Genomic DNA, 27,937 nt, shown 5'->3' on the forward strand with positions numbered 1-27,937 from the left:
ATCTATCGGAATACTTTAGTTATTTTAGTTTATGTTGTATTTCTTTTAATTTTAGTGTTTTTAAATTAGTGTTAATTTTTATTTGAGTATTGTAGTTAATATTTGCATTGAATAACGTAAAAAGATGTATTGTCAATTCAAGCTTTTTAGATTTGTGGCTTATTTCAAAAAGATGTATTGTCCATTCAAACTTTTGAGATTTGTGGCTTATTTCAAAAAGATGTATTGTCCATTCAAACTTTTGAGATTTGTGGCTTATTCAGAAAGATATATCGTCCATTCAAGCTTTCGAGATTTGTGGATTATTCAAAAAGATGTATTGTCCATTCAAGCTTTTGAGATTTGTGGATTATTCAAAAAGATGTATTGTCCATTCAAGCTTAATAGATTTGTAGCTTATTTCAAAAGATGTATTGTTCATTCAAGCTCAAAAAGATGTGTTATCCATTCAAGATTTCAATTCAACCATATGTTATAAAAGAGCATACGACACATTAGTTCTCATCACATCTCTTCGATTTCCTCTTAGAAAAAAAAATCATATTTCTTCTTCATATGTGTTACAAAATGACTACACAATGAAGTTCTTCGTACACAACTGAAGAGGACATGCATCAATGTCATATTTATCTTGATGTTTCTCAAAACCTGATTTTAGGTATAAACCAATCTAGTGATCAATTCTGGTCTTTAGTTGAGCTTTACTACAATAGTTTCAAACCCGTTTTTCTTACTTATGTTCAAAACAAAAGATCTTTACATTGTCGAATGCATCTGATCTTTAGAGCTATTGGCAAAGTGAGGAGATGCGTACNGCTCTAAACCTAATCTTTTTCTAATACCATATGAGATAAAAGAATGGGTAGCCCCAGAATCAATCAGTACATATAAAGAGGTAGAGTGGAATTGTAACTAACCAGTAACTACAAATGGATTGGCTTCGGCTTCTTTCTGAGCCACTGAGTAAACTCTGGCAGCCAAACCTCCAACAGTTTGAAGGGAAATAGCCTGAGTAACTTTATAGTCCTTTGCCATGTGTCCCGGTTGTTTATATTTGAAACACACTTTGGTCCCTAATAGACAATTCCCTTCATGCTGGCTCCCATATTTTTGACAATGGGGAAGATTATTCCTTCTCTGTTATTGCTATGGAGTCCTCTTATTCTTGCCACCCTTCTTTTGAAATCCTTGCTGAACTATTGGAGCTGAGGGATTTGTGTTCACTAAGTTACTTATACTCTCCGAGATAACCCTCCTAAAGGCCTCAATAATGGCTGCTTGAATCATCCTGTTGATTGCAGCCTCATCCAAAGCAGAAGCATTTTGGGTAGACATAGGTGGTCCACTATTAGGGGGCGCATTGATAGTCGGTGCTACTGGCTCACTTATAACGGGTTAAACTTATAAGATTTAAACACATGTGGTTAAAATATAATAAACATTTTTTTTAATTTTGAAATTTGAAAACGAGCCCCCACCCTTGAAAATCGCTTAATCAAGCCATATACCCAAAAAAAGACTAACAAACACATTTCGTTTCTTTATGATTTTTGGTGACAACTGTGCCGTAATTCTAACAAATATTCAATCCTAAAGCTTCCTTACACAAAACCATGGCTAATATCCATAAAGAAGAGGAAAACCTAACCCCACTCCGAATCCTAGACTCCGGCAGCGCCATCAATTCAATGGTTGTCGAAGAAGACGCTCTGGTGGATCATCCAATGAGAAGATCAGATCATCGAAGAATTCCCTACGCAAGTAATGTTAATTGGGCAATAACATTGCATAATAGGCATGCTGAATGTCTCCATTGAATATCATGTGATGGTATCAGTGTGGGTGATTATATGAGGTATGTCCCTAAGACACTAGCATGCATAAATGGTTGGTGAACTATTTATCAAAAATGACAGATTACGATGAATCACATGGACATGGTCAATGATGCATCGTAGGATAGTGCTAGTGTACCACTGATCCTTAGACCTGAGACATCACGGTTGAATTCAACATAGGATGCATATGGTTCATATGGAGTATAAGCACGAGCTAGTCATGTCTTGTTTAATAAGCCAGTTTGTTCATATGTTATTCATGTACGAGGACAAGTGATGGTCAAGATGGGATCCGTTAACTCAAAATAGTCCAATCTCGAGTTCCAAACAAATGTCAATAAACAATGGAAAAGGGAAATCTCTAGCCAGAGTATAATAAATGTCAGATGAAAGGTAGCTTCATGTTGACGAGTTCCTTTGTATCGATTGACAATTCGAGTAAAGATTAAGTTAAGGGTTTTGACATACCATGAACCATTCTTAATTGGGATTAGATGACGGAGGGATTTTACTACGCAATACGTACGATCAGAAATGGTTCATTGGAGTTTACACTTCATTGTGGTTTACACTTCATTGTGGTTTAGGGTTATGGAACATTGCTAGACGTCTACCATAATCAGTGGGAGTTTCGATTATAAAGAGTTATAACGAAACATACATTAGGCCCATGGCTAGATCATAGTGAACCAAAATGGTCAGACTTAAAAATGCTCAAAATGTTGTGACACTTTCTAAATCCACATTAATAAATCCAATAATTCTCATATAATATATACGATTATTATTTAGAAGCNTTGATAAAATTAAGCATTTATTTAATGATATATTAGTTGAATGATTTGGAAGTTGATTTGGTATGACATTTTTTAGTTGAAGAAAATACTATTCTAGATAAAAAATAATAATTCAAAAAGATGTATTGTCCATTCAAGCTTTTGAGATCTGTGGCTTATTTCAAAAAGATGTACTGTCCATTCAAGCTTTTGACATTTGTGGATCATTCAAAAAGATGTATCGTGCATTCAAGCTTTAGAAATTTGTGGCTCATTTCAAAAAGATGTATTGTCAATTCAAACTTTTGAGATTTGTGGCTTATTTCAAAAAGATGTATTGTCCATTCAAGTTTTTGAGATTTCTGGACTATTCAAAAAGATGTATTATCAATTCAAACTTTTGAGATTTGTGGCTTATTTCAAAAAGATGTATTGTCCATTCAAGCTTTTGAGATTTGTGACTTATTCAAAAAGATATATTGTGCATTCAAACATTTTAAATTTATGGATTATTCAAAAAGATGTATTGTCCATTCAAGCTTTTGAGATTTGGGGATTATTCAAAAAGATGTATTGTCCATTCAAGCTTTAGAGAGTTGTGGCTTATCACAACCCCTACCACCAACCTGCCCGGCGGCAGGCAACAGGCCGACGACACTGGAGCAGACCCGCCTGAGTCAATCCATTCTTTGGAGTTCCCGCCTCCCGCATTTAGAGCGCGGAGGCGCCAAAACAGTACACTTGATGGGAGGAGATGACAGCAGCGGGAAGCTGTGTCGGTAGTGGAGGTGGCAGAGATGGCCAAAAGAAATGTCATTTCTTCGTATTGTCGCTGTAGCGGTGGAATTTTGGATGATGGAGGTGTAGGGATTTTATCATTATTTAAATGGCCAGACCTCCCAATTTTACATTTAAAAAAATATCTTGAAATTGTTTTTGAATTTTTTTTAATTTTTATTTGGAAAAGAGGCACACTTAGATCATCTTCAACCCATTGCACCAAATTGGTGCAAGTTTCAAACCAAATTGGTGTGATTTTTGCTGTAAAATACTATTATATCTCCAACCTACTGCATCAAAGATTACACCAAAAATAATATTCCTTAGAATATTCTTTAAAATATTCTTTAGAATATTCTCTTTCTCTTTCTTTTATGGTAATAATCAACAATTAATTTATTTCACTCCTTAGAATATTCTTTAAAATATTCTTTAGAATATTCTCTTTCTCTTTCTTTTATGGTAATAATCAACAATTAATTTATTTCACTGATTAGAATATTCTTTAAAATATTCTTTCGAATATTCTCTTTCTTTTTCTTTTATGGTAAAAATCAACAATTAATTTATTTCACTCATTATTTTTGTATATATTAATTAAATATTGGGAATGATATTTTTATTAAATAATAANACTATAGATATACTTAGAACTTGATAATTGAAGTAAATAACTAAATATATTATTATTCAATCAAATATACTATTTTATTCAAAAATGATTCTTTTAGTAACATTAAAACACTTTTAATTGGATCCTAATTCAAATTATACACTTAATTAATCAAACTTTAATATTAATATATTAAAGTTTTTAATATGGTGTAGTTTATATGTAATAAGTATCATTTTATATTTATTTAATTAGATTATTCTAAAATTTTAACTTTTTCTATCTTAAATTTTTTACATGTAAAACAATGAAACCCCCCATTATTCACAAATATTTCATTGGAGCCCAGGTTCCAAAACAGGTTCCAAATCGGGTACCCGCTAGAGGTTCCAAATCAGGTACCCGTTTTAGGTTCTTTTTTCAGGTTCTGGTTCCGGTTCCGATTCCGATTCCGATTCCTCCGCACATAAGAACCGGAATCGCCCAGTGTCGGTTCCAATAAAATAGAACCAAAACCTACTCGCACAGTGCCGGTTCCGGGTAGGTTTCGGTTCTACCCGCTACCTGTGCTCACTCCTACTATTGGCAAATTGAGGGGATGCGTACGTCAAATTGAAAATATGAATCCAAGTGGTGCTTCTGAGCAAGATATTGTGAGTATTTGTTACATTTAATTAATTTTTTTTATCTAATTGATTTTAACGTTATATGTATATTGTTTTGTAGATGATTCAAGCCAAAATGTTACTAGCACAAGATAAAAGTTACAAGAAAGGTTTCAGATTTGATCATGTGTGGCCTATACTTAAGGATATTGAAAATTTACAAATAATGTTATCGTCGCAGAAGTATTTCAAAGGCAAACCGGTAGGTTTGTATCACAAGAATCAGAGACTCCCACTTCAAAGTCTCCCTCATCGGTGCCTTGTGACATGTCGTCAAATTCTCTAAACATAAATAAAGAAAATATTGGGGGTAGTTCAGCTCAACGACCCATTGAGTTGAAGAAAGCAAAATTTAAAAGGAAAAATGATAAATAAGTTTTAAACAGTTTTGAAACTATTCAAGAAGAAAATCGACAGCTTGCTGCTATTTTCAATCGGGACAACTCAGCTAGGGCACAAAATTATGAAATCCAAATGAAAAAATTGGCTTTGGTAGAATATCGAGAAGATAACAAAATTTTATTCAAGGATTTGAATTCCATAACCGATCCAAACCTACGTGAGTTTTTTCAAAATGAGCAATCAAGAATTATGCAAAAAAGAGCTCAACAACAAGGTAAAGGACCTCAAAATAACTCTAGTTCTTTCCAATATTTTGAAACTAATCTACCGGAATACTAAATTGTTATTTTAGTTTATGTTGTATTTTCTTTTAATTTTAGTGTTTTTAAATTAGTTTTAATTTTTAGTTTGAGTTATTGTAGTTTAATATTTGCATTGAATAAAGTTTTGTTTTTAATTTGTCATCTTTTTTTGAATTATATCATTATTATGAATTTATTATTATAAATATTAATATGAATAATAATCAAATTAACTTAAATACAAATTAAAAAAAAAAATACGTATGAACAGTACCACGCCAATTTGGTGTGGATGAACAGTGTTGCACCAAATTTGGCGTGGCACTGTTCAGCCGCATCAAATTGGTGCAGCAAATGGCGTTGCATTGGAGCAGTAGTTTCACGCTATTTTGGTGTTTTTCAATCCAAAATAGCATGGGTTGGAGATGCCCTCAGGATTCATTAAACATGTAAAACGGGTTAAACTGATAAGATTTAAACACATGTGGGTAAAATATAATTAACGTTTGTTTAAATTTTGAAATTTGAAAACAAGCCCCCACCCTTCAAAATCACTTAATCGAGCCATATACCCAAAAAAGACTAACGAACACATTTCGTTTCTCTGCGATTTTTGGCGACAACAGTGCCCTAATTCTGACAAATATTTGATCCTAAAGCTTCCTTACACAAAACCATGGCTGATATTCATAAAGAGGAGGAAAACCTAACCCCACTTCGAATCCTAGACTCTGACGGCGCCAGCAATTCAAAGGTTGTCAAAGAAGACGCTCTGGTGGATCATCCAATGAGTCAAGATGGTCCAGAGGCAGAGGAGACAATGGTGGCAAAAGAGCAGAGAGAAGAATTGGGAAATGGTTCCGAAGAGGAGGACGTCGACGAGAATTCAAGTGAGGAGGTGGACAGCAGTGAAGAAAAGGTATATTTTTTTACTTTTTGTTTTGAATTTGGTGAGAAATTTGATTGATTAGTGTGAATTTGGGGGATATGTAGTTGGTTTTATTGTTATGATAGTTGTGATGTTTTGTCGAGCAGCTGGCGGGCATAGGGGGAGTGCCTTTGTTTGGGTTCTAGAGAATGAGAGAAGGCAAGGGAGGTCGTAGGGAGGTTGTTTGTGGGAGGTTGGAGGGCTGAGGATGGCAGGAAGTGGTAGAATTGGGGGGGGGGGGGGGGGGGGGGGGGGGGGGGGGGGGGGGGGGGGGGGGGGGGGGGGGGGGGGGGGGGGGGGGGGTTAAAGGGCTACCCTGCATATTGCAGGGCTAGCCACGCACAATTGTGTGCGAACCTGCCACAGTAGGCTCTGTAGGGCTTGCATTGGCTTCCCTGGTCCTGTCGAGGCCAAAAACACCCACTCCCCGATGTCCTCGAAGGCTATATCCCCCAAATTGTCAGCCTATTGGTTGTTTTGGTCTCGTTTTTTTTTTTTTTTGTTGATATTTAGTTTATATAGTTTGTGCAAATTTTACGAAGCGTAAATTACAAAGACTATGGGTTGGAGATTGTAAGCGATAAGGTACCGTACTTCCTTGTAAGGTTGACAGTTAGGTCGAGTTGACAAGTTTTTACGAGAATAATGGAGATTTTAAAGGAACGAAAGAAGGGTATGGATCGATTTAAAGAGAGTTTCTTCAGTTATTTTGTGAACATCGGAGAAAATTGGAAAAAAGGCTTTCTGGGGGCAGGGAGTGCATTATATGTTGCAGCATTCAATAAAAAGCCAAAAAAAAAAAAAATGAAATGTGGTTCGTAGTGGATAGGAAACCATTGTGATTTGGGATGATGGAATATGCCCTGGTGACAGGCTTAAGATGCAGGGCATATCCAAATGCAGAAGAGCAAGAGAGAATAAAAAAGAGTAAGGCAGCCGATAACTTAGCTAAAAAGGTTTTGGGGCGGGCGGGGGGGGGGGGGGGGGGGGGGGGGGGGGGGGGGGGGGGGTGGGCGCGGGTTGGAAGGAAGCATATGTTCAAGATGTGCCTGTATGGTTCATTCATTCGATCCTAATGGCTTCAGACTTAACAAAAGCCGTTAATATGGATGGGTGAAGTTGCAAGCAACATGAACTTCTTAATGGATAATCCATTGGGACAAGTATCATTTCAGCTAACCATTGACTCCCTGCAAGGAAAAGAACATGGCGTTAAAGCATCGCCAATCTGTTGAGAAGAATAGACGAGCATGTACAATTATTTGGCTTCCCATGGGCCATACAGGTAATACTAATAGCTTTTGTTATATTTTTTTGTATTATATGTGTTTTAATTATGATATGGATTGTTTTTTACAATGTAGGCTTGGATGTATAAGGATCCCTGTCTTGGCTAAGCCGCCGGGGGGGGGGGGGGGGGGGGGTGGGAGGATGAAGACTTCCGATGAGCAACCGCAATTTCCTAGGATGTTGTAGTGGCACATCGAGAAGTGTATCCATTGGGATTATGACAAAATGGACATAGAAATTCAAGCGGCTCGAGTAAGATTAAAGGATTAATCTTTTGAATATGCAGTTGCTTTTAAATGTGGCTTAAATTTGATTGATTTTTTTCTTCTTGTAGGGAGTCGTCTGTCCCTTCCTCATCCTTACTAAGGGAGAAGGGTATGTTACATCGTTCGATGCAGCAGATGAAGGGATATAACAGCTAATGCGGCACCTAGAAGGGATCACGCATGTGAGGGCAGTTGCAAGACCATTGCTTGAGAATGTTGTTGATGTCGAGGATGATAAAGGAGGAGGGAGGAGGGAGAGGAGGATAAAGTGGTTCAGACGCCTCTACCCAATTGGCAAACTGGTACAACAAGTACCGCTTTGCTAAGGCATCGGGGTCGGGAGAATGAGGTTGTTGATCTCATAAACAGTCTGTTTGAGAGTTTTACAACAACCGTTTATGAGAGGTTTGATAAGATGGAAGAACAGATGAAACGGGTGGAGGAGAAAGCTGATAAGGTGGCAGAGAAAGTTGGTAGGGTAGAAAAGGAAGTTGGTGGAGTATTGAAAGCGGTTGAAGTGCAACCTAAGCTGAAAAGAGAGAGCCGAAAGATTAAGTTTGTCAAATCTCCTTACACTGTAGTAATATATGGAAGGAAGAGGAAAATGAAGAAAAAAATTTAGGAAGTCCACGAAAGTGGAGAAGCAAAAATGGAGGAGGTTAAAGAGGTTGGTAAAGGAAATAGGGAAGTGATAATGGAGAAGGGTGAGGCGGGACGTGAAGGAAGTGGGGATGTGCAAATGGAGGAAGGGGGAGGAAGTGGGCAAGCGAAAATGAAGGAGTTAAAGGTCGATTTGTATAGGCCAATAGAGGAGGAAAAGAAAAAACTCTTCTATGCCTATTACAATGAATTTGGAAGTGATGCCCATGTGAAGTGCAAGATCAGGGATTATCCTCGGGAGTGGTTTGAAAAGATGTTGACGATGGGCAGGTGGCTTGACGACTCGGTGAGTTATTTTCCTTTATTTTTGCTTATGTTTTCCATGAGGCATTGTATACTTATCATGTTGTTTTTATTTGATGCAGCACATTGATGAGGCATTGGCACTCATGAGGCTATGACAGAGCAATAATGATGATATATTGTATCTCGATTGTGCCATCATCGATGTGGCCTTTGGTCAAACGCTACTAACGACATATGACACTTTAATGAAATAGGCCATTGGCAAAGGTGTAGCAAGAGGAGGCAAGCGAAAAAGATTAGCCATAGATGACTTTGACGGTGTCCTTAATGATTTTCAATTTGATGACAAGATGATGCAGTATGTACGGGGGGAAATGCCCAAACATGGCCACAGTTGGGCAAAGGTTAAAAGAGTATACTACATCATGAACATCAAGGATATGCACTAGATAACTGTCTTCGCTCTTTTAGAGGAGAGCTTGCTGCAGATCCTTGACTATAACCCAAGTATTTGTTGAAAGAGGCAGTTGGAGACGGAGTTAGAGCCACTGTGTGTATTGTTCCCATAGCTATTGCATGACAGCAGGATGTTTCAGCACTTCAGTGATGAAGTACTGACAGGAAAGTGGCCACTCAAGCGCCATCCCGTCCCGACAAATGAGTCAAGGTAAATTTTGTATAAAACTTACATAATACAATTGTTCTATAAGCTGATTCTAATGCTAATGTCTTCCACCTATTGTAGTGTTGATTGCGGGGCATATGTATTAAAATTTATTGAGTTCGACATGACCAACACCCTGATGGACGAGTTGAATGATGAAACAATGAGCAACTGTCAGGATTGCTGGGCTGTTGAGTGCTTCGTTGGATATATGGATCCGTTTTGACTGACCAAAACACAATCAAAGTCATTGTTGATGCTGTCATCAAAAGGTATGGAAGTTGGACTTAGAATTTTGTAGTTTATGTGATACTGTCTTATTGGGTTGTCTTGAATAAGTGGATTGTCTATAATTGGATCAGTTGTTGTTGTTAGGTGTGAGGCTGTTGATACTTGGGTTATGGTGTTATGTATGTTTCGTGGCCAAGGCCAAGGGTGGATAAAGTTGGAAGGGGTGCTATAAAAGAAGACGAAGAGGTTATTGCTGCTGCTACTGATGCTGAAGGTGTGCTAGATAATTTTGGAGGATAGGGAAATGGCTGAAGAGAATGATGAAGAGGGGGGATGGAGGCTGGCGACCTTGCTTTTGTTTTAGGTGTATATAGGACATTCATTTGTTGTATATAATATTGTAATTTAATGTAATTGATACATTTCACATTTGTACAAAAGCAATTGAGTATTTCTTTCCCTTTTTTGAGTTTGAGTTTATTTAGTATTCTTGTTACATAGAATTGATGTGTTGATGCAATTAGTTGTCAAATTCAGGAGAAAATATGAAATTAATATTTGTTGGTGATTTTAGTTTGTCAAAATGCAGGAGAAAAGTTGCAAAAAATATGTATTGCCCATGATCACTTAAGCGATCCAAAAGTGACTAAATTATCGCTTAAGCAACAAAAGGTTTTCCATACAGGATCACTTAAGCAAGACAATAAATTGCTTAAGCGATCGTGCATCTGGGTAGATCTTTATTTTGCCTTACACATGATCGCTTAAGCAACCAAGGGTAAAAGTAAAGAATCGCTTAAGCGAGACAATAGATCGCTTAAGCGAGACAATAGATCGCTTAAGCGATCGTGCATCTGGGCAGATCTTGATCCTGCCTCAGACTTGATTGCTTAAGCGATACCGAAATTGCTTAAGCGACTGAGGGTAAAAGAGAGAAATCGCTTAAGTAAGACAATAAATCGCTTAAGCGATTGTTCATCTGGGCAAATCTTGATTTTGCCATGGACATGATCACTTAAGCGACCAAGTGCAAAAGCGAAGAATCGCTTAAGTGATCCGTTAATCGCTTAAGTGACCAAAGGCAAAAGCGAGGAATCGCTTAAGCGATTGTGCATCTGGAAAGAACTTGGTTCTACCATGGACATGATCGCTTCAGTGATACCAAATCGCTTAAGCAACCAAGGACGAAAGAGAGTAATCGCTTAAGCAAGACCATAAATCGCCTAAACGATCATTCATCTAGGCAGATGTTGATTCTGCCATGGACATGATCGCTTAAGTGATACCAAATCGCTTAAGCGACCAAGGGCAAAAGCGAGGAATTGCTTAAGCGATACATTTATAGCTTAAGCGATCGTGCATCTGGGCAGATCCTGATTCTGTCTTGTACATGATCGCTTAAGCAATAGAGGGTAAAAGTCAAGTATCGCTTAAGTGATCCTAATTCAACCTTGGACATGGCATCGCTTAAGTGGTCTTGATTATTGCTTGTGCGTGATCGCTTAAGCGACTTTATTGGATCACTTAAGCAATTAAGTCTAAATATACAAGATCGCTTAAGCGAGAAATGAAATCTCTTAAGCGATCCAGTGTATTCTGATTATTTTTATTGACTTTCACAAGATCGCTTAAGCGATAACGTTAATCGCTTAAGCGATGAAAGCTTATAAACATTTGATCGTTAAGCAATGATATGATCTCTTAAGCGATTCTTTTTTCTTTTCCCTTTTTTTTTTTTTTTTTTTTTTTTTTTTTTTTTTTTTTTGAGATGTGGTTGATGTCGAGGATGATAAAGGAGGAGGAGGAGGGAGACGGAGGATAAGTGGTTTCAACGCCTCTACCAATTGGAAACTGGTACAACAATACCGCTTTGCTAAGGCATCGGGTCGGGAGATGAGGTTTGTGATCTCATAAACAGTTCTGTTGAGAGTTTTACACAACCGTTTATGAGTAGGTTTGATAAGATGGAAGAACAGATGAAACGGTGGAGGAGAAAGCTGATAAGTGGCGAGAGAACGTTGGTAGGGTAGAAAGAAGTTGGTGAGTATTGAAAGCGTTGAAGTGCACCTAAGCTGAAAAGAGAGCGCCGAAAGATTAAGTTTGTCAATCTCCTTACACGTAGAATATATGGAAAGGAAGAGAAATGAAGAAAAAAATTTAGGACGTCCACGAAAGTGGAGAAGCAAAAATGGAGGAGGTTAAAGAGGTTGAGGAAATAGGGAAGTGATAATGGAGAAGGGTGAGGCGGGACGTAAGGAAGTGGGGATGTGCAATGGAGGAAGGGGGAGGAAGTGGGCAAGCGAAAATGAAGGAGTTAAAGGTCGATTTGTATAGCAAATAAAGGAGGAAGAAAAAACTCTTCTATGCCTATTACAATGAATTTGGAAGTGATGCCCATGTGAAGTGCAAGATTCAGGGATTATCCTCGGGAGTGGTTTGAAAAGATGTTGACGATGGGCAGGTGGCTTGACGACTCGGTGAGTTTTTCCTTTATTTTGCTTATGTTTCCATGAGCATTGTATACTATCATGTTGTTTTTATTTGATGCAGCACATTTGATGAGAAAAAAAAAAAAAGGGGAAAAAAAGAAAAAGGAAACAAACAAAAAAGGAAAAAAAAAAAGCATTGGCACTCATGAGGCTATGACATAGCAATACTGTTTAAAGAGAGTTTCTTCAGTTATTTTATGAACATCGGAGAAAATTGGAAAACGGCTTTCTGGGGGCAGGGAGTGCATTATATGTTGCTGCATTTAGTAAAAAGCCAAAAAAAAAAAAAATGAAATGTGGTCCGTAGTGGATGGGAAGCCATTGCGATTTGGGATGATAGAATATGCCCTGGTGACAGGCTTAAGATGCAGGGCATTTCCAAATGCAGAAGAGCAAGAGAGAATAAAAAAGAGTAGGGCAGCCGATAACTTGGCTAAAAAGGTTTTGGGGGGGAAGGCGTATGTTCAAGATGTGCCTAGTATGGTTCATTCATTCGATCATAATGGCTTCAGACTTAACAAAAGCCGTTAATGTGGATTGGGTGAAGTTTGCAAGCAACATGGACTTCTTTAATGCTTATCCATAGGGACAAGTATCATTTCAACTAACCATGGACTCCCTGCAAGGAAAAGACATGGCGTTAAAGCATCGCCAATCTGTTGAGAAGAATAGACCAAGCATGTACAATTTATTTGGCTTCCCTTGGGCCATGCAGGTAAATATTAATAGCTTTTTGTTATATTTTTTTGTATTGTATGTGTTTTAATTATGATATGGATTGTTTTTTTACAATGTAGGCTTAGATGTATAAGGTCGTCCCTATCTTGGCTAAGGCGGGGGGGAGGATGAGGACTTCCGATGAGCGACTGCAATTTCCTAGGATATTATAGTGGCACATCAAGAAGTGTACTCATTGGGATTATGACAAAATAGACATAGAAATTCAAGCGGCTCGGGTAAGATTAAATGATTAATCTTTTGAATATGCAGTTGCTTTTAAATGTGGCTTAAGTTTGATTAATTTTTTTTCTTCTTGTAGGGAGTCGTCCGTCCTTTCCTCATCCCCACTAGGGGAGAAGAGTATGTTTCATCGTTTGATGCAGCAGATGAAGGGATAGAACAACTAATGCGGGACCTAGAAAGGATCCCGCATCTGAAGGCAGTTGCAAGACCATTGCTTGAGAATGTTGAATAATATTGTGAGTTTTTGGGTATTTTACTGTTTAACTTTTTTGGGAATACTAAAAGTAGTATTCCCAAAATGCAACTAAACGAAGCCTATAATATTGTAATTTAATGTAATTGATACATTTCACATTTGTACAAAAGCAATTGAGTATTTCTTTCCTTCTTTTGAGTTTGGGTTTATTTAGTATTCTTGTTACATAGAATTGATGTGTTGATGCAATTAGTTGTCAAATTCAGGAGAAAATATGGAATTAATGTTTGTTGGTGATTTTAGTTTGTCAAAATTCAGGAGAAAAGTTGCAAAAAATATGTATTGCCCATGATCACTTAAACGATCCAAAAGTGACTAAATTATCGCTTAAGCAACAAAAGGTTTTCCATACAGGATCACTTAAGCAAGATAATAAATTGCTTAAGCGATCATGCATCTGGGTAGATCTTTATTTTGCCTTACACATGATCACTTAAGCGACCAAAGATAAAAGTAAAGAATCATTTAAGCGAGACAATAGATCGCTTAAGCGATCGTGCATCTGTGTAGATCTTGATCCTGCCTCAGACTTGATTGCTTAAGCGATACCGAAATTGCTTAAGCGACCGAGGGTAAAAGAGAGAAATCGCTTAAGCAAGACAATAAATCGCTTAAGCAATTGTTCATCTAGGCAGATCTTGATTTTGCCATGGACATGATCACTTAAGCGACCAAGTGCAAAAGCAAAGAATCGCTTAAGCGATCCGTTAATCGCTTAAGCGATCATGCATCTGGGCAAAACTTGGTTCTGCCATGGACATGATTGCTTAACGATACTAAATCACTTAAGTGACCAAAGGCAAAAGCGAGGAATCACTTAAGCGATTGTGCATCTGGGAAGAACTTGATTCTACCATGGACATGATCGCTTCAGTGATACCAAATCACTTAAGCGACCAAGGGCGAAAGAGAGTAATCGCTTAAGCAAGACAATAAATCGCTTAAACGATCGTTCATCTAGGCAGATATTGATTTTGCCATGGACATGATCGCTTAAGTGATACCAAATCGCTTAAGCGACCAAGGGCAAAAGCAAGGAATTACTTAAGCGATACATTTATAGCTTAAGCGATTGTGCATCTAGGTAGAACTTGTTTCTGTCATGGACATGATCGCTTAAGTAACCAAGTGTAAAAGCGAAGTATCGCTTAAGCGATCGTGCATCTGGGCAGATCCTGATTCTGCCTTGTACATGATCGCTTAAGCAACAGAGGGTAAAAGTCAAGTATCGCTTAAGTGATCCTGATTCAACTTTGGACATGATCGCTTAAGCGACTTTGGACATGATCGCTTAAGCGACCAAGGGTAAATGTGAAGCATCGCTTAAGTGGTCTTGATTGTTGCTTGTGCGTGATCGCTTAAGCGACTTTACTAGATCACTTAAGCGATTAGGTCTAAATGCACAAGATCGCTTAAGTGAGAAATGAAATCTCTTAAGCGATCCAGTGTATTCTGATTATTTTTATTGACTTTCACAAGATCGCTTAAGCGATGAAAGCTTATAAACACTTGATCGCTTAAGCAATGATATGATCTCTTAAGCAATTTTATTTTATTTTATTTTATTTTTTTTGGAGTAGGTTTTTAACCCCATAGTAAATGACATTAATGTGAACTTCGGATGTTCATAACATCACATGATTGTTAACGTTAATGTTAAGCAACATCGATTAGTAACACTTATTAAGGCCAATTAAGAAAGATTATTTGCAACATAATTCCATCAACACATATTAATGTTACAACCGTATGATATATGGATGAATGTAATAGCGCACTAGCATGACATGTTAGTAGCAATGTCTTGATTTCATAAATATAGATGATGTATTTGAGAACGATTAGATTGAAATAAGCTTCAATTTTGACTGTACTATTAGTTCAGTGGACCATGATCTGTCTTGTGTCAATTGATTTGATTATTTATATCACTTCATCGATTTTTTTTCAAAATTATATTTTAATTAAATTAATTCTTTTAAGTCTTGACATAAACATGAAAAAGAAATATTAAAGTATAGAATGATTCTATATAATACAAATTTTAATGTTTTGAAAGTACCAAAGTAAATTACCCTTAATCGTTTAAGCGTTATATTGTTTCGCTTAAGCGATCCTACCTCTTTATCCTTGGTCACTTAACAATACCTTGTTTTTCTTAAGCGATACTGTCTATTTAGCCTTGGTCGCTTAAGCGATAATAAATCGCTTACGCGATCTTATCAAAGGCAGAATAAAGGTCATCCGACTATAGTGGATCGCTTAAGCGATCTTTTCTCTCTCTTAAACGATCCAGTATGTTAAACCTCAGTCGCGTTTGTGATCACATACGAGCAAGGATCAAGATCATTAAGCGATGCTTATCTTTTACCCTTGGTCGCTTAATGATCGCTTAAGCGATCATTTCTAAGGTTGTATATAGTCACCCGAGTGAAGGATCACTTAAGTGATTTAAAGTCTCGCTTAAGCGATTCTTCTCTTTTGCCCTTGGTCGCTTAAGCAATCTAGGATCGCTTAAGCGATCATGTATAAGGCAAAATCAAGATCACTTGAGCGATTCTTAACTTTTGGCCTTAGTCGCTTAAGCGAGGAAGGCCATTTTGCTTCTTTTCTCACCGATCTTTTGATATTGTGCACGTTTGATTGAGAAATGAATTATGTTTCTACTAACGTGCCACACTCGTGACTAATTCAGTAAACTGATTGATTGATTGATTGATTGTCTTGATACGACAATTATGTTGATAATATTTATTTTGCTTGTCTTACTTCTTTGGGCAGCAATCAATGCTGTACAAAGGTAATATACGAAATTTTACTTACTTAAATCCTTTGTAAAATGGATGAAAATGAAAAATAATTAATTTGATTTGATACGTTATAAATGATGATTTATTCAAGGTAACAATTAAATTTAAAATATAAAAAATTGAAAACAACAACTCTTCAACAGTTGGCCTTGGCAACTCTCTCGATTTCATCCTTCTTCTTGATGACTTAGCCGAAAATACAGGGACATAAAATCAATTTAATGCACCACAAAAGAGAAACATAATAACTCCATCAGATCGCTTAAGCGATCTTCGGTCGCTTAAGCGATATATTAGTCAGATCTGCATATAAGAAAAGATTGCTTAAGCGACCTTACGTTGCTTAAGCGATCTGGTTCTCACCATATCTGATCTGAGTAGCAGATCGCTTAAGCGATCTGGTGTTCAAATCTAATCTAAGTAGTGGATCGTTTAAGCAATCTCAGGTTGCTTAAGTGATCTGATATTCAGATCTGCAGATAAGCGCAGATCGCTTAAGCGATCGGTTGTTATCTGCAGATTTGAACAACCAATCGTCTAAGTGATCGGCTGTTATCAGCAGATCTGAACATCAGATCACTTCAGTGACTTTAGATCGCTTAAACGATCTACTGTTCAAGACTGCAGATAACAGCCGATCGCTTAAGCAATCTTATGTCACTTAAGAGATCTGATCTTATCTGCAGATTGCTTGCTTTCTTGCTACTAATCAATTCGAACCTAATTTTCTGGATCTGCATGTGATCGATTCTGGCAACTGCTTCTCTTGTGGCTAGGTTGCTTGCAAATTAAGTACTTATTCATCATCTAGGGAACCTCACAAGTGCCTTACAAAATCTAAAGCTTCTATATCTTTTAACCACAGAAGACAATTTTTCAATCTTTTTACTTGATCGGTTTACCTTTATTCACTATTAAACCCACATTTTTGGTGCCCAAATTGTTTAAATTATTGATTTGCTCTTGAATAAGGTCAATCCATGGCCTTACTTTCTATGTGTTTTCAAAATCTATGTTAATTAATTAATTATTCCATTTTTTATTTTTGTTTAATATATGATGCTTTGAAAATGTGTTTCATGTTATGATGGATCGAATATTGGTGATTGATCCTTTAGGTTGTAGTAATTGGTTAAGAGATTATTTTTTAATATAGTAATACTATGTATATAAAGTTGGGATCGTAAATGATGTGACTGATGATATTTCAGTATCACATTAAATGTAGGATTTTGTGGTGTGATACTATATTTCTTACGATTAATATAGTATTCACACATTGATAACCACATCAGTCAGATCCTAACTTTGTATATTTAACATCACTCTTTAATATCACTAAAGAATTTATAAGGTCGATTCTCTTGAATTCTTCATGTCGGTACTCTTTTTTTAGTTCTTATTGATTGAAAATCTACAAAAGATACATCGACGAACTCCGACAGCCATTTGCCGTAATATATACATTTGAGGGCATTTTGATTTTTTTTAAGGATTTTAAACCCTAGAAAATATGGATTTTTGTTGTAATGCTAGTACAAAAATGTAATGGGAGTTAAGGAAGTAGTTGAATTGACAAGGGGACCAATGCCAAAGGGCCTACTTCCAAAACTTGTGAATTCAATTGAAAACGTTGATCTCTTGGATTGGGCCATCTAGTGATAAGAGTCTTTTTTTATTTCTTTTTAGGTGGAATATAAATAAATAGAAATAGTCTAGAATTGCTTGAATATTGAGCTCATCTTTGAATTTGTTTATACTGTACAGGACAGGAAGGTAATTAATATGGTATATATTTGACACTCCCGAATTAAACTAGGCAGATTTAGTTTTATCAAAGTTTTTATTATGTTATTTATTAGTCCTCGTAAGACTGTTGATAGTGATGAGTGACAATATTTTGATTGACATTATGATTAATTATTAAGTTTAGTAAAATATATAATTAAATAAAAAATGAATTTGACAGTTTGGTTATTCATCCTTATTCAACTAACTCAAGAGAGTAGGAAGTCTAACCACAACATTTTACTAAATCGGTAATGTGAGATAAATACAACTTTTAACAAGGTCAAATCAAATCCACACAAAAGAAATGGAAAATTCAAATGTTAATATGTTATCCGAATGGGAATTTTAACTCTAAATTATGTTGAATAATCATTTTATTCAAAAATCAGTTTAAGCTATCAAATAAAGTAAGTAATAACCACTTAGGTGTGGCTGGATGACACGACTTTGGGTGACCCAGAGGTCTTGTGTTTGAGTCTCACAAAGTGGACACCTACTACATTTGTCATATACTTGACCCATTGGGATTATAGGGTGTTCGATGGACTCCGAGGATTAGTTGATGTGTATACAAGCTGGCCTGGATACCCTAATTACCAAAAAAGAAAAAAGTAGGATTAGTTGAGGTAGACGTAAACTGGTATGGATATCCCCGTTACCAAAAAAGAAAGAAAGTAATGGTCTAATAAGTAATCACGTTGTTCAAAAACGAATTTAAGGTAATACCTCAATTACCAAAAAAGAAAAAAATAGGATTAGTTGAGATAGACACGAGCTGACCCAAATACCCCGAATACCAAAAAAGAAAAAAAGTAAGTAATATTCTAATAAATAATCACGTTGTTCAAAAATATGTTTAAGCTAATAAACTGATTATCAAAAAAGAAAAAATAGGATTAGTTGAGATGTACGTCAAGTTGACCCGGATACTTCGATTATCAAAAAAAGAAAAAAGTAAGTAATAGTTTAGTAAGTAATCATTTCGTTCAGATACCAGTTTAAGCTAATAAGTGAGTACCATTTGTTAGAAATATAATTTCAATCAACTCAATTCAATAATATTACAATAATAATCAAAGAACTGGGAAATTTCTTCAGATGCAAGAAGCTTCAGTCTAGTTTCATTGAAAGAAGGTTCAGGATACACAATCCATATGTACAAAAAAAACCAGAACGACCAGACCCAACAACATTATATACAAAAGGGTCTTCATCTTCATCTTCATCATCATCATCATCAAAAGAAAAAAGACAAAAAATAAAAAATAAATAAAGAAACTCTAAACTCCCAATTAAGAAGCAAAGTTATCTCTGAATTCCCTCTCTCTGAAACTCCAAGAAGCATCATTGATTGGTTCAGCTAGCTTGTTCTGCCATGGCTGATCCTCTCGCCCTGAACCATCTTCTTCATGTAGTTGCTAACATATAGCTTAGGCTAAATATTTATATATAGATATAGATATATTAGATATAATTTCCACAAAGGTACGGTTCTCTATGTACAAAAGTGTGTTGCTGCCGATTCTTTCTTGCAAAATCGCCATTTTTAACTCTCCTCAACGATCCAAAGCACTTATCACGATCCTGTAACACACACATCGTACTCATTAGAACATGAAATATTGTATAGTTTTTCATAGATCGAATTTGTTTTTCATTAATAGTAAACATAAACGAGAAGTAACCAATCGTAAACTGTCGGACTTCTAGGCTCATCAGCATCACGTTCTAATGCCACTGTTGATAGTTTTCTTCTCGTAAATTTCTTGAAATCCCCGCCCGGTGTTCCCGCTGCACACATGCATAACAAATAACATTAATTTCATGGTTCAGATTAGAAGATTATCCTGCATTAATTTCCTTGCTTCACAAGCCTGAGGAAATACTGGACAAATACCCGTAAGGGGCTCTCAAATCCAGATCTTGTGGGAACAAATCACGTGAATTCAAATGAAAAAGAAAGAGAAAAAATTCAGAGATCTTTGGAGTTTCATTTTCCTTCACGTTTCTTGGCAAACAAACAAAAAATATTTACATGTTGATGGAGAAAGAAGAAATGAACTCACGTGTCTTGGGAGTTCTGGGGGTGTCAGGCCCAGCAGGAGACTCCGGAGCAGAACCAGGATCCAAGGATAAGCTTCTAAAATTAGAGTTACTTCTAAGAATCGTAATACTCCTAGTGACCGCAACATCATCGGCTCCATTAACAGCCGGTGAATGTGGAGATCTTGTCCCGGAAAATGAATCGTACTTCCTTAGTTTGCCAAGCCCCGTTTCCGGAGCAGGCCCGGCAAGCGTTTCGTCCCAGAGCTTATGAAGAAACCCCATGATTTCAATATTTATGTATCAAAATTATTGTTCTTATTATTTAGCTTCTCTGTGTAACAACCGATGATGGGCAGGTTTTGGTTTTGTTTTTGTTTTTTTGTTTTTTTGTTTTTTTTTTGGGGTTGGTTGATGGACCCAAAACGACTGTTACTTAGAGAGAAGGGAGCGAAACGTAGATAGAAGATAGATATGTGGGGATGTGAAGAGAGAGCTCACTTTCTTATTGTTTTTCGTAAGAAAACAATGGTGGTTTTAGGGATTTTATAGACGGGTTTCAGAGAGAGATGATGATGAAGAAGAGAGTTGAAAACCTGAAGATTAATGGCTAAAGTCATTGCAATGGCTCCGGCTAATATGGCTTCATTTTGAGCCATCAAAATAAATTAATTATATTTATATAATTGGTCTATTTTTATCGAATTGATTTCAAATTCATCACTCTAATTATGACTTAAGAGAGCTTGGTCGTTTTATTTACTAACTATAATTAATGTGTAGATGAAGTTTTTTAGAACAACAAATTAGAAAAAAGAAAAGAAAATGTATGGATAAAATTTCATTCTAATTTCAGTAATTTGTTCTAACTATATATTTAGATGATATAAATTAAGATTATATTGGGTTGATCTTATTGCTTTTCTCCTTTAATCTTTAATGGGTATGATTTCATCGGAAGGATGTTGCATTGTTCCTTGTGGCCGGATGAAAAGTCCTTTAGGTGTTATATCCAGAGGTCTTGTCTTTAAATTTCAAGATAATCTTGTCATCCAGCTACAAGGAAGCGGTTAATTATTTATTTAAGGGAGAACGACATTTTCCCAACCCAAGGTTTGGCGAAACGCTTTCCCACTTTTCAAGTTTCAAAACAACACTTTCCCACCCACTGTTAAGATCCGTTAGTAAACTTTGTCAACTAACATGGTATAATCATAGAAAAGATGAAAACACCCTTTATAATTTGAATCTAAATCCAAATCCATAGTTTGGAAATAAAAAAATAAAAAAACTGAGCAAAAATAGTTGGTCGGAATCGCACCTGTGCTATGCTGTCAACTGCTACTGCTGCAAATCACTGGCAAGGGCACCAAATAACCCATCGATGCTCAACCCAAATCCATCACTAAGTAAATACAAATCTGGCCAAAAATCCACCATCAAGCAAACACATTTTTTTTTTTATTTTTTTTTTTTATTTTTTTTTTTTTTTTGAAATGCAAGCAAACACGAATCTGGCAAAAAATCCATCACCAAACAACCTAAATTCGGTCACAAGCACCAATCAACAACACACAAAAGATAAACATTGGGTTTAAGGGAGAAATCAATTCGGAATCGCACCCGGCTAAATAACCCTTGGATGCTCAACCCAAATCCATCACTAAGTAACACAAATCCGGCCAAAAATCCACCATCAAGCAAACACTTTTTTTTTTTTTTTTTTGGAAATGCACCATCAAGCAAACACGAATTCGAAAAAAAAATACATCATCAAACAACCTAAATTCGGCCACCCAAACACCAATCAATAATACACAAACCATTATTCAACAACACACAACATTGGGTATAAGGGCGAAATCGATTTGGCCGAATGTTATTTGGCTAGAATCGCACTCGGCCAAGTGTAATTTAGGCTGAATCATACCTAGTCAAATGCAATTCCATCTGAATCGCATGGAAAAGATGACGACTAGGTGAAATTTTGGGGCAGTGGGATGGAGAAGGATGGGGAGGGGTGGAGAACGACAGTGGGGTGTGGAGACCAGATGCGATTCGGTCGGAATCACACCTAGTCTTATGCGATTATGACCGAATCGCATGGAGTTAAGGACAACCAGGTGCAATTTTGGGGCGGTGGAGTGGATAGGGGTGGACCGTGGAGACGATAGTGGGGTATGAAGGGGTGGGGAAGAAAGGTAGGGTTTCTATAAGGTTATCCATATACGAGGTGAAATGACTTCATTACCCTATGACTGTTTTATAAATTTACCGTTTTGTCCTTCTTCAGTTAAGGTTAACAGAAAGTGGGTGGAAAAATGTCGTTTTGAAACTTGGCGGGTGGGAGAGTGTCGTTTCGTGAAACCTTGGGTGGGAAAGTGTCGTTCTCCCTTTATTTAACTACTGGGTTTGTGGCCAGATGACAAGACCTTAGCTATCTGAGTGAGTTACCTAGAAGTCTTGTGTTCTAGTCTCCACATTGACTACTTACCACATTTGTGACTTACTTGATCTGTTAGGTTTGTAGAGTGTTCAATAAGTCTCGGGGATTAAACCCCTGGTTATTAAAAAAAAAAAAAAAAATTAAGAATAATGAAGCATCTTTTGATATGAGCGTGTTACTAAACTTTAATAAGATTAAGATTACATATATTGGATAATATGATAAATAATTAGGTAATTATATATCTTCATCACTTTCTGATACATAAAACACTTAAGTGGTATAATTTTTTTCATTTATTATATTTCTTATATGTATTGATTACCCTCATACGAAACTTAACGAGATGAAAAGTTGAACAATAAATCTAATTTTAGATGACTCTTGTGGGCTCATCTCTATCTATTGATTACCATTAGTGCATAATTTTAGGTTTAGAAAATGCCCACTAGTAGAATTGCATAGCAAGAAATGAACATGTACACTCTCCTAAAGCCAAGCCAAGTCAATAGCAAAAGAAAAGAGCCACCAGCTAGGGTTAAAGCGAAGGAAGCCCAAGATTATAGGATCAAAAATAAGAATGACTTGGTCAAGTGGGCAGACAAGAAGGACCCCATATCAATTTTATCTAATTTTACACGTCAGGTAGATAAGATTCAACATTGAAGTAATTCTAGATCTACCAACACTTTGATAATAATAATGTCGGAGTTGGACCCATCATGAATTGCATTGCAAGAAGATTTCATCAATTTAATTTCAAACCAATTACCAACCAGATTGTGTGTTTATTAGCTTATAACTGATTAAGAGTTTATGCAATTACTTCACCTATCAATGTCCTCTCCACTTAATTAAAAGGTATATAGTAGCACCGATACAAACTAGGTATAAGATATTTATTTATATATCCAGATATTTATTTATATATCCTTTTATTTCACATGATGTGATTACCTTTGTGTCGATACTACATCGACTATAAAAAGGTAATATATTTATTTCATCATCTTATAATTGTTATTGTGTTGTTATATACACGGATCAGTTGAAATTCAGACATATCAGTTAAACTCTTTACTTTGTATATAGTGTACTACTAACTATTTACTCTTAAAATCTAATTCTAAACCCTAAACCTTAAACTTTAGTTTGCATAAAATACTAAATTGTGTGTAAACATACTTATCATGTTATTTAATATGATGTGGTTACTTTTGTGTCGATATTATGTTGATTATAAAAAAGTAATATATTTATCTCGTCATCTTATAATTACCATCGTGTTGTTACATATACAGTCGGATCAATTGAAATTCAGACCCAGCAATTAAACTCTTCACTTTGTATATAGTGCACTACTAACCCGTTACTCTTAAAACTTAATTTAATCTTAGTGACGACGCTTACATTGACCAATTATAAAGTGTTGTGTGTTATGGAATCATAAAAATGATTGCTTCATTTGTTTTGATGACAAGTTTTACTTGACTAATAGAATTTTATTGAAGTGTTTTGGAAGGAATCTTGATGGGGGATGTATTTAGAAGAAGCACTTGGGTTTTTGTTATAAAAATTCTACTAAACAAACAAAATGCTTATTATAAAAACATATCCATACACATCATATGATATATGACAAATATTATTTGTTTATGTTGAGTTGAATATCTATTTTGAAAGGTTGAATAATCTTCAACTAAAATAAGCTTACTCTTTGAAAGATTTATCAATTATTGCTCCCTTAAACACTGATCTTGTGGTCAGATGGCAAGACTTTAGTTATCTGGTTGGATTATCTAGAGGTTTTGTGTTCGATTTTCACAAATTTACCACCTACCACATTTGTGACTTACCTGATTTATTAAGCTTGTAGGGTATTCAATAGACCCTGATTTCCGTACCCTTGAAAGGATTTATCAATTATTGCTCCCCTTCTCTTATGCTAGAGCTAGACATTCACCAACTATGTTGAGTCACGGGAACCACACATATATATCTTGCCACAAGCTTGAAGGTCTTCACATATCCACAAATTTTGTAATAGTTTCCTTATCACAAGTTAATACAAATGGGACCCTAGAAGACCCCCTATTGGCTAACGGTATTTTTGGCTAATTGAGACACTTCTAAATTTAATATCTACATGATGATACCTTCTTTGTAAAAGACTAAGATTTCTAGCTTCGCTTCTGTAAAAGACTATAGTAAAAAAGCCTCTCTATATGAATTGATAAAGACTTAGTATAAGATTTTGTGTAATATTATATATACTAAGTAATCATTTCACAAGGTAGAACTCGCACTTATAACTGGTTTATAAGGGGAGGATACCTTGTCCATACAGATATAACTCGCTTTTAAAACTGGCTTATAAAGAGAGGGTGTTATGTCTATAAAGACGCCCTCACCATGTGATGCCTACTTAATACCAAATTTTTATGAACTCAAGTGATAGCTAAAAATCGACTAGTAAAAGGAAGATATTTAATGACTACTAAACTACCAACTAATCTTATACTTAGTTGATGTATGATTCTAATTACATTGATTAGTTAGTATTCATAATAGAAATATCTACTTTGTAAATGTAATATTATTGAAATGTAAATATACAACATTAGATTATCTTAACATCTCCTCTTGTGGTCGGATGAAAAACGTCCTTTAATTATTGGTGCTAGCTATACTTAGAGTGTTGTGTTTGAGACGTTTGAGAGACAATTACCGGGTTTATCCAAAAAAAAAAAAAAAAAAAGGTTAGATTCTTGGAAATTGGAATGGGTATTATATTACACACAATTGCACCTAATTTGAGCATTAAATGGTCCCATGAGAGCTTTCTTGCTGTTCTCCACCTAGACTTTGAAGCACACATAAGCCAATAGCCTTATATATTTGCCTTTGCACCTATATAATTGCTTCAAATAATTTAGTTTATTCGGTAAAGCTATGATAGAGAAAGCAAACATTAATTGATTATTATTATTATGTAAATTAAATTTGTTATAGTTACATCAAGTTGTTCCCCACAATTTCTTTCCTTAGGTTAATTTCTTGTTTACTTTGTGTCTCATTTCTTTGAAAAAGTCATCATTGATTGGCCCTGATTTCATCAACATTCTTGTCTTCTTTTTTCTCCCTTGAATACTTGTACATTTCAGAGGTGCTTGATGGAAACGGGGAATTAATGGCCCATCTTTAAAGTTGAAATTGAATGTAATAATAATAATAATAAGCACAAATAGAACCATTTGAATATGTCAAATTGATTAACATCAAGGCATAGTGAGAGAGTAATTGGGGTAGCTAAATGGATCTTGGACTTTCTTTAAAGTAGCAACCTAAATCTTGCCACAAAGTTCTATAATATGAAGTCACTTGAGGTGTTGACACTGATGCTAGCTAAATATTTATCGTATAAAGATTGTTCAATAGGGTTGTGTCTTCTTTGAGGAGCTTAAGCTCATTTCCGGCTCTAGGAAACTTGAAGGTTTTTGCTCCAAATATAGTTGATATCTTAATTCTCTATAATGTTTTATTTTCGTGTTTAAATACGCTAGATCACTAACCAAAAAGCTTAAATTCTTCATGTAAAATTCTAATTGTATCAATTAAATAGACATTGTCATTTGGGTCTTTGGTATGGTCAAATCAAGGAATCGTATAACAATCCAAGTCCAACTTGGGTTTACGGGCCTAAGTCTAATCTTGGGTTCGGTCAATCAAGTGATAATTATCCGTGCAAATCCATCTGGGTATAGTCTAATCAAATAGATATTTATTTGCTTGGGGTAGGATTGCCCAGATTTGCTTCTTTTGAGCTATGTGAACATCCCTAACCTCACAACCTGTCTACTTAGATATAGAAATCCAAGACTTAAAAACTGATTTCAGCCTTATTCATTAGTGATATGAGACAATAGACATAACAAATCGAGTTCCTTTTTGCTACTCAGGCCTATATCCGTCGGGTCCGAGAAACCTTTATATGCCTCTGTTATCTTTTGGGCTTTACATTCAATAGGTAGCATGGCCAGAATAAGAAAGTCCAAAGACTATCAATTGTCCATAGGGGGTCTCATGGAAAGCCCAAATAATTATCTATATATTAGGCCTTTTTAAAATGTTTTAAGCTTTAAATTAAGAAAAGATTAAAGACTTCTATGATATAGACATACAAATTGGACTTCACAACACTCAAACCATCTACTTTGGGAAAAATAATTAATTAATCTAGTTTTGATTATTAAAGAAATTGCAATCCCTTCCCAGTGGGAGATCAAATCTAGGATGGAGATTTCCAAGAGTAACAAATGATTAACCCTTTTGATGTTTAATTATTCTATTCTAAAATGGCACTTGTTACTTTTATTAAACATGTTTAATGCTTAATTTAATATCAACTTGCATCTTTCTTCACTTTTTGCTTCAACTTGCCCACAACACACACATTAGAAGACTTAGGTCTAATACTTTAAACCCTAATTCTATAAATCTCCATCGATTCTCATGGTTCAAGAATGGGGTCCTATGCTTTGTAGCAAGGTTGAAACTTTTGATAACAAGATTATTATTATTATTATTTTTTGTCGTTTTAATAATCGAAATGTTATAGTAGTTTAATACTTTAAATCCTCTTCTGATAATTTATCCAGTACGAAATCCGTATATCGAATGTATCATCATTTGTTATTATACCGACATGTTGCAATGTTTTGTTATTCAATTTTTTTTTTTTTTTTTTTTAAAAACTTGACAGATTTTATGTCCGTACATAACGTACAAACTATTATTTTATAAAGGACGATGCCTACAGTAACTGAAAGTGAACAAACGAAGATTGATAAACTGTTAGAAGTGTATATGTTCACATCGCCAAGTTGGTGAGTTGTTATAAGTATATATGTGGTTGAACTCTCTTTTCCTTAGCTAGCTTTTGAGGGGGGTTCTACCCAAACCAACATTATATTTTAATGGAAAGAAAATATAAAATAAAAATAAAGTAAAAGTAAAATGATACAATTTGATCATACTTAAAGATGAAAATCAAATAAAAAAAATGTTCTTAGACACTAGTATATGAAGATCTTTATGTTGATACCAGATATCTCACATATTCTTTATAAATTACCATAAGCTCAAAGGATAATTGTATATTGCATAGTTTATTTTGGCAAACTTGAAACAAAGCTGGAATGCATGACTACCAAATTGAAGTACATGAACTTCTAGATTTGATCATTAGCTTAAACCAAGTGGGTTATTATATAATTAATCCCTTATCTTTTTTCTTCTTTTAATGAATTCTTAATTCATTGTTTATGTACGAAGAAGTAGTGTTTGAATGCTTAATGTAGGCTAAATGTTATAACTATAGATAAAGACGTAACTTTATTTTCTTAAATAGAAGTTTTAGATATTAGATAAAGAAATAATCGTGAATATTGAACCGACGTGTTACGAACCCAGAATAGAAGCAATAAAACCAAAGAAGTTGGTGCAGACCGTTCTTCTTCATACTCTTCTACTGCAGGA

The 27,937-nt window shown here is 35.5% G+C and overlaps 1 protein-coding gene across 1 annotated transcript; it reads right to left on the reverse strand.

Annotated features, from left to right (window-relative positions):
* Positions 1-19,425: 19,425 nt before the first annotated feature.
* LOC116138901 (dormancy-associated protein homolog 4-like) lies at positions 19,426-20,457 on the reverse strand. Its single transcript, XM_031424575.1, has 3 exons — positions 19,977-20,457; positions 19,596-19,701; positions 19,426-19,494 (listed from the first exon to the last, which is right to left on the reverse strand). The coding sequence occupies exons 1-3, from the start codon at positions 20,236-20,238 to the stop codon at positions 19,467-19,469; spliced, it is 396 nt and encodes a 131-aa protein (XP_031280435.1). The 5' UTR covers positions 20,239-20,457; the 3' UTR covers positions 19,426-19,466.
* Positions 20,458-27,937: the final 7,480 nt, after the last annotated feature.

The sequence above is a fragment of the Pistacia vera genome, unplaced genomic scaffold (assembly GCF_008641045.1).
Source record: "Pistacia vera cultivar Batoury unplaced genomic scaffold, PisVer_v2 Contig344, whole genome shotgun sequence".
NCBI lineage: Eukaryota > Viridiplantae > Streptophyta > Magnoliopsida > Sapindales > Anacardiaceae > Pistacia > Pistacia vera.

What these genes read in the sequence shown, in the direction of transcription:
- LOC116138901 (XM_031424575.1), bottom strand. Translation starts at nt 20,238, where the DNA reads ATGGGGTTTCTTCATAAGCTCTGGGACGAAACGCTTGCCGGGCCTGCT. An exon ending in CCCCAGAACTCCCAAGACAC is followed by an intron (nt 19,702 to 19,976) that starts GTGAGTTCATTT and finishes GCATGTGTGCAG; the next exon opens with CGGGAACACCGGGCGGGGAT. An exon ending in AGTCCGACAGTTTACGATTG is followed by an intron (nt 19,495 to 19,595) that starts GTTACTTCTCGT and finishes TGTGTGTTACAG; the next exon opens with GATCGTGATAAGTGCTTTGG.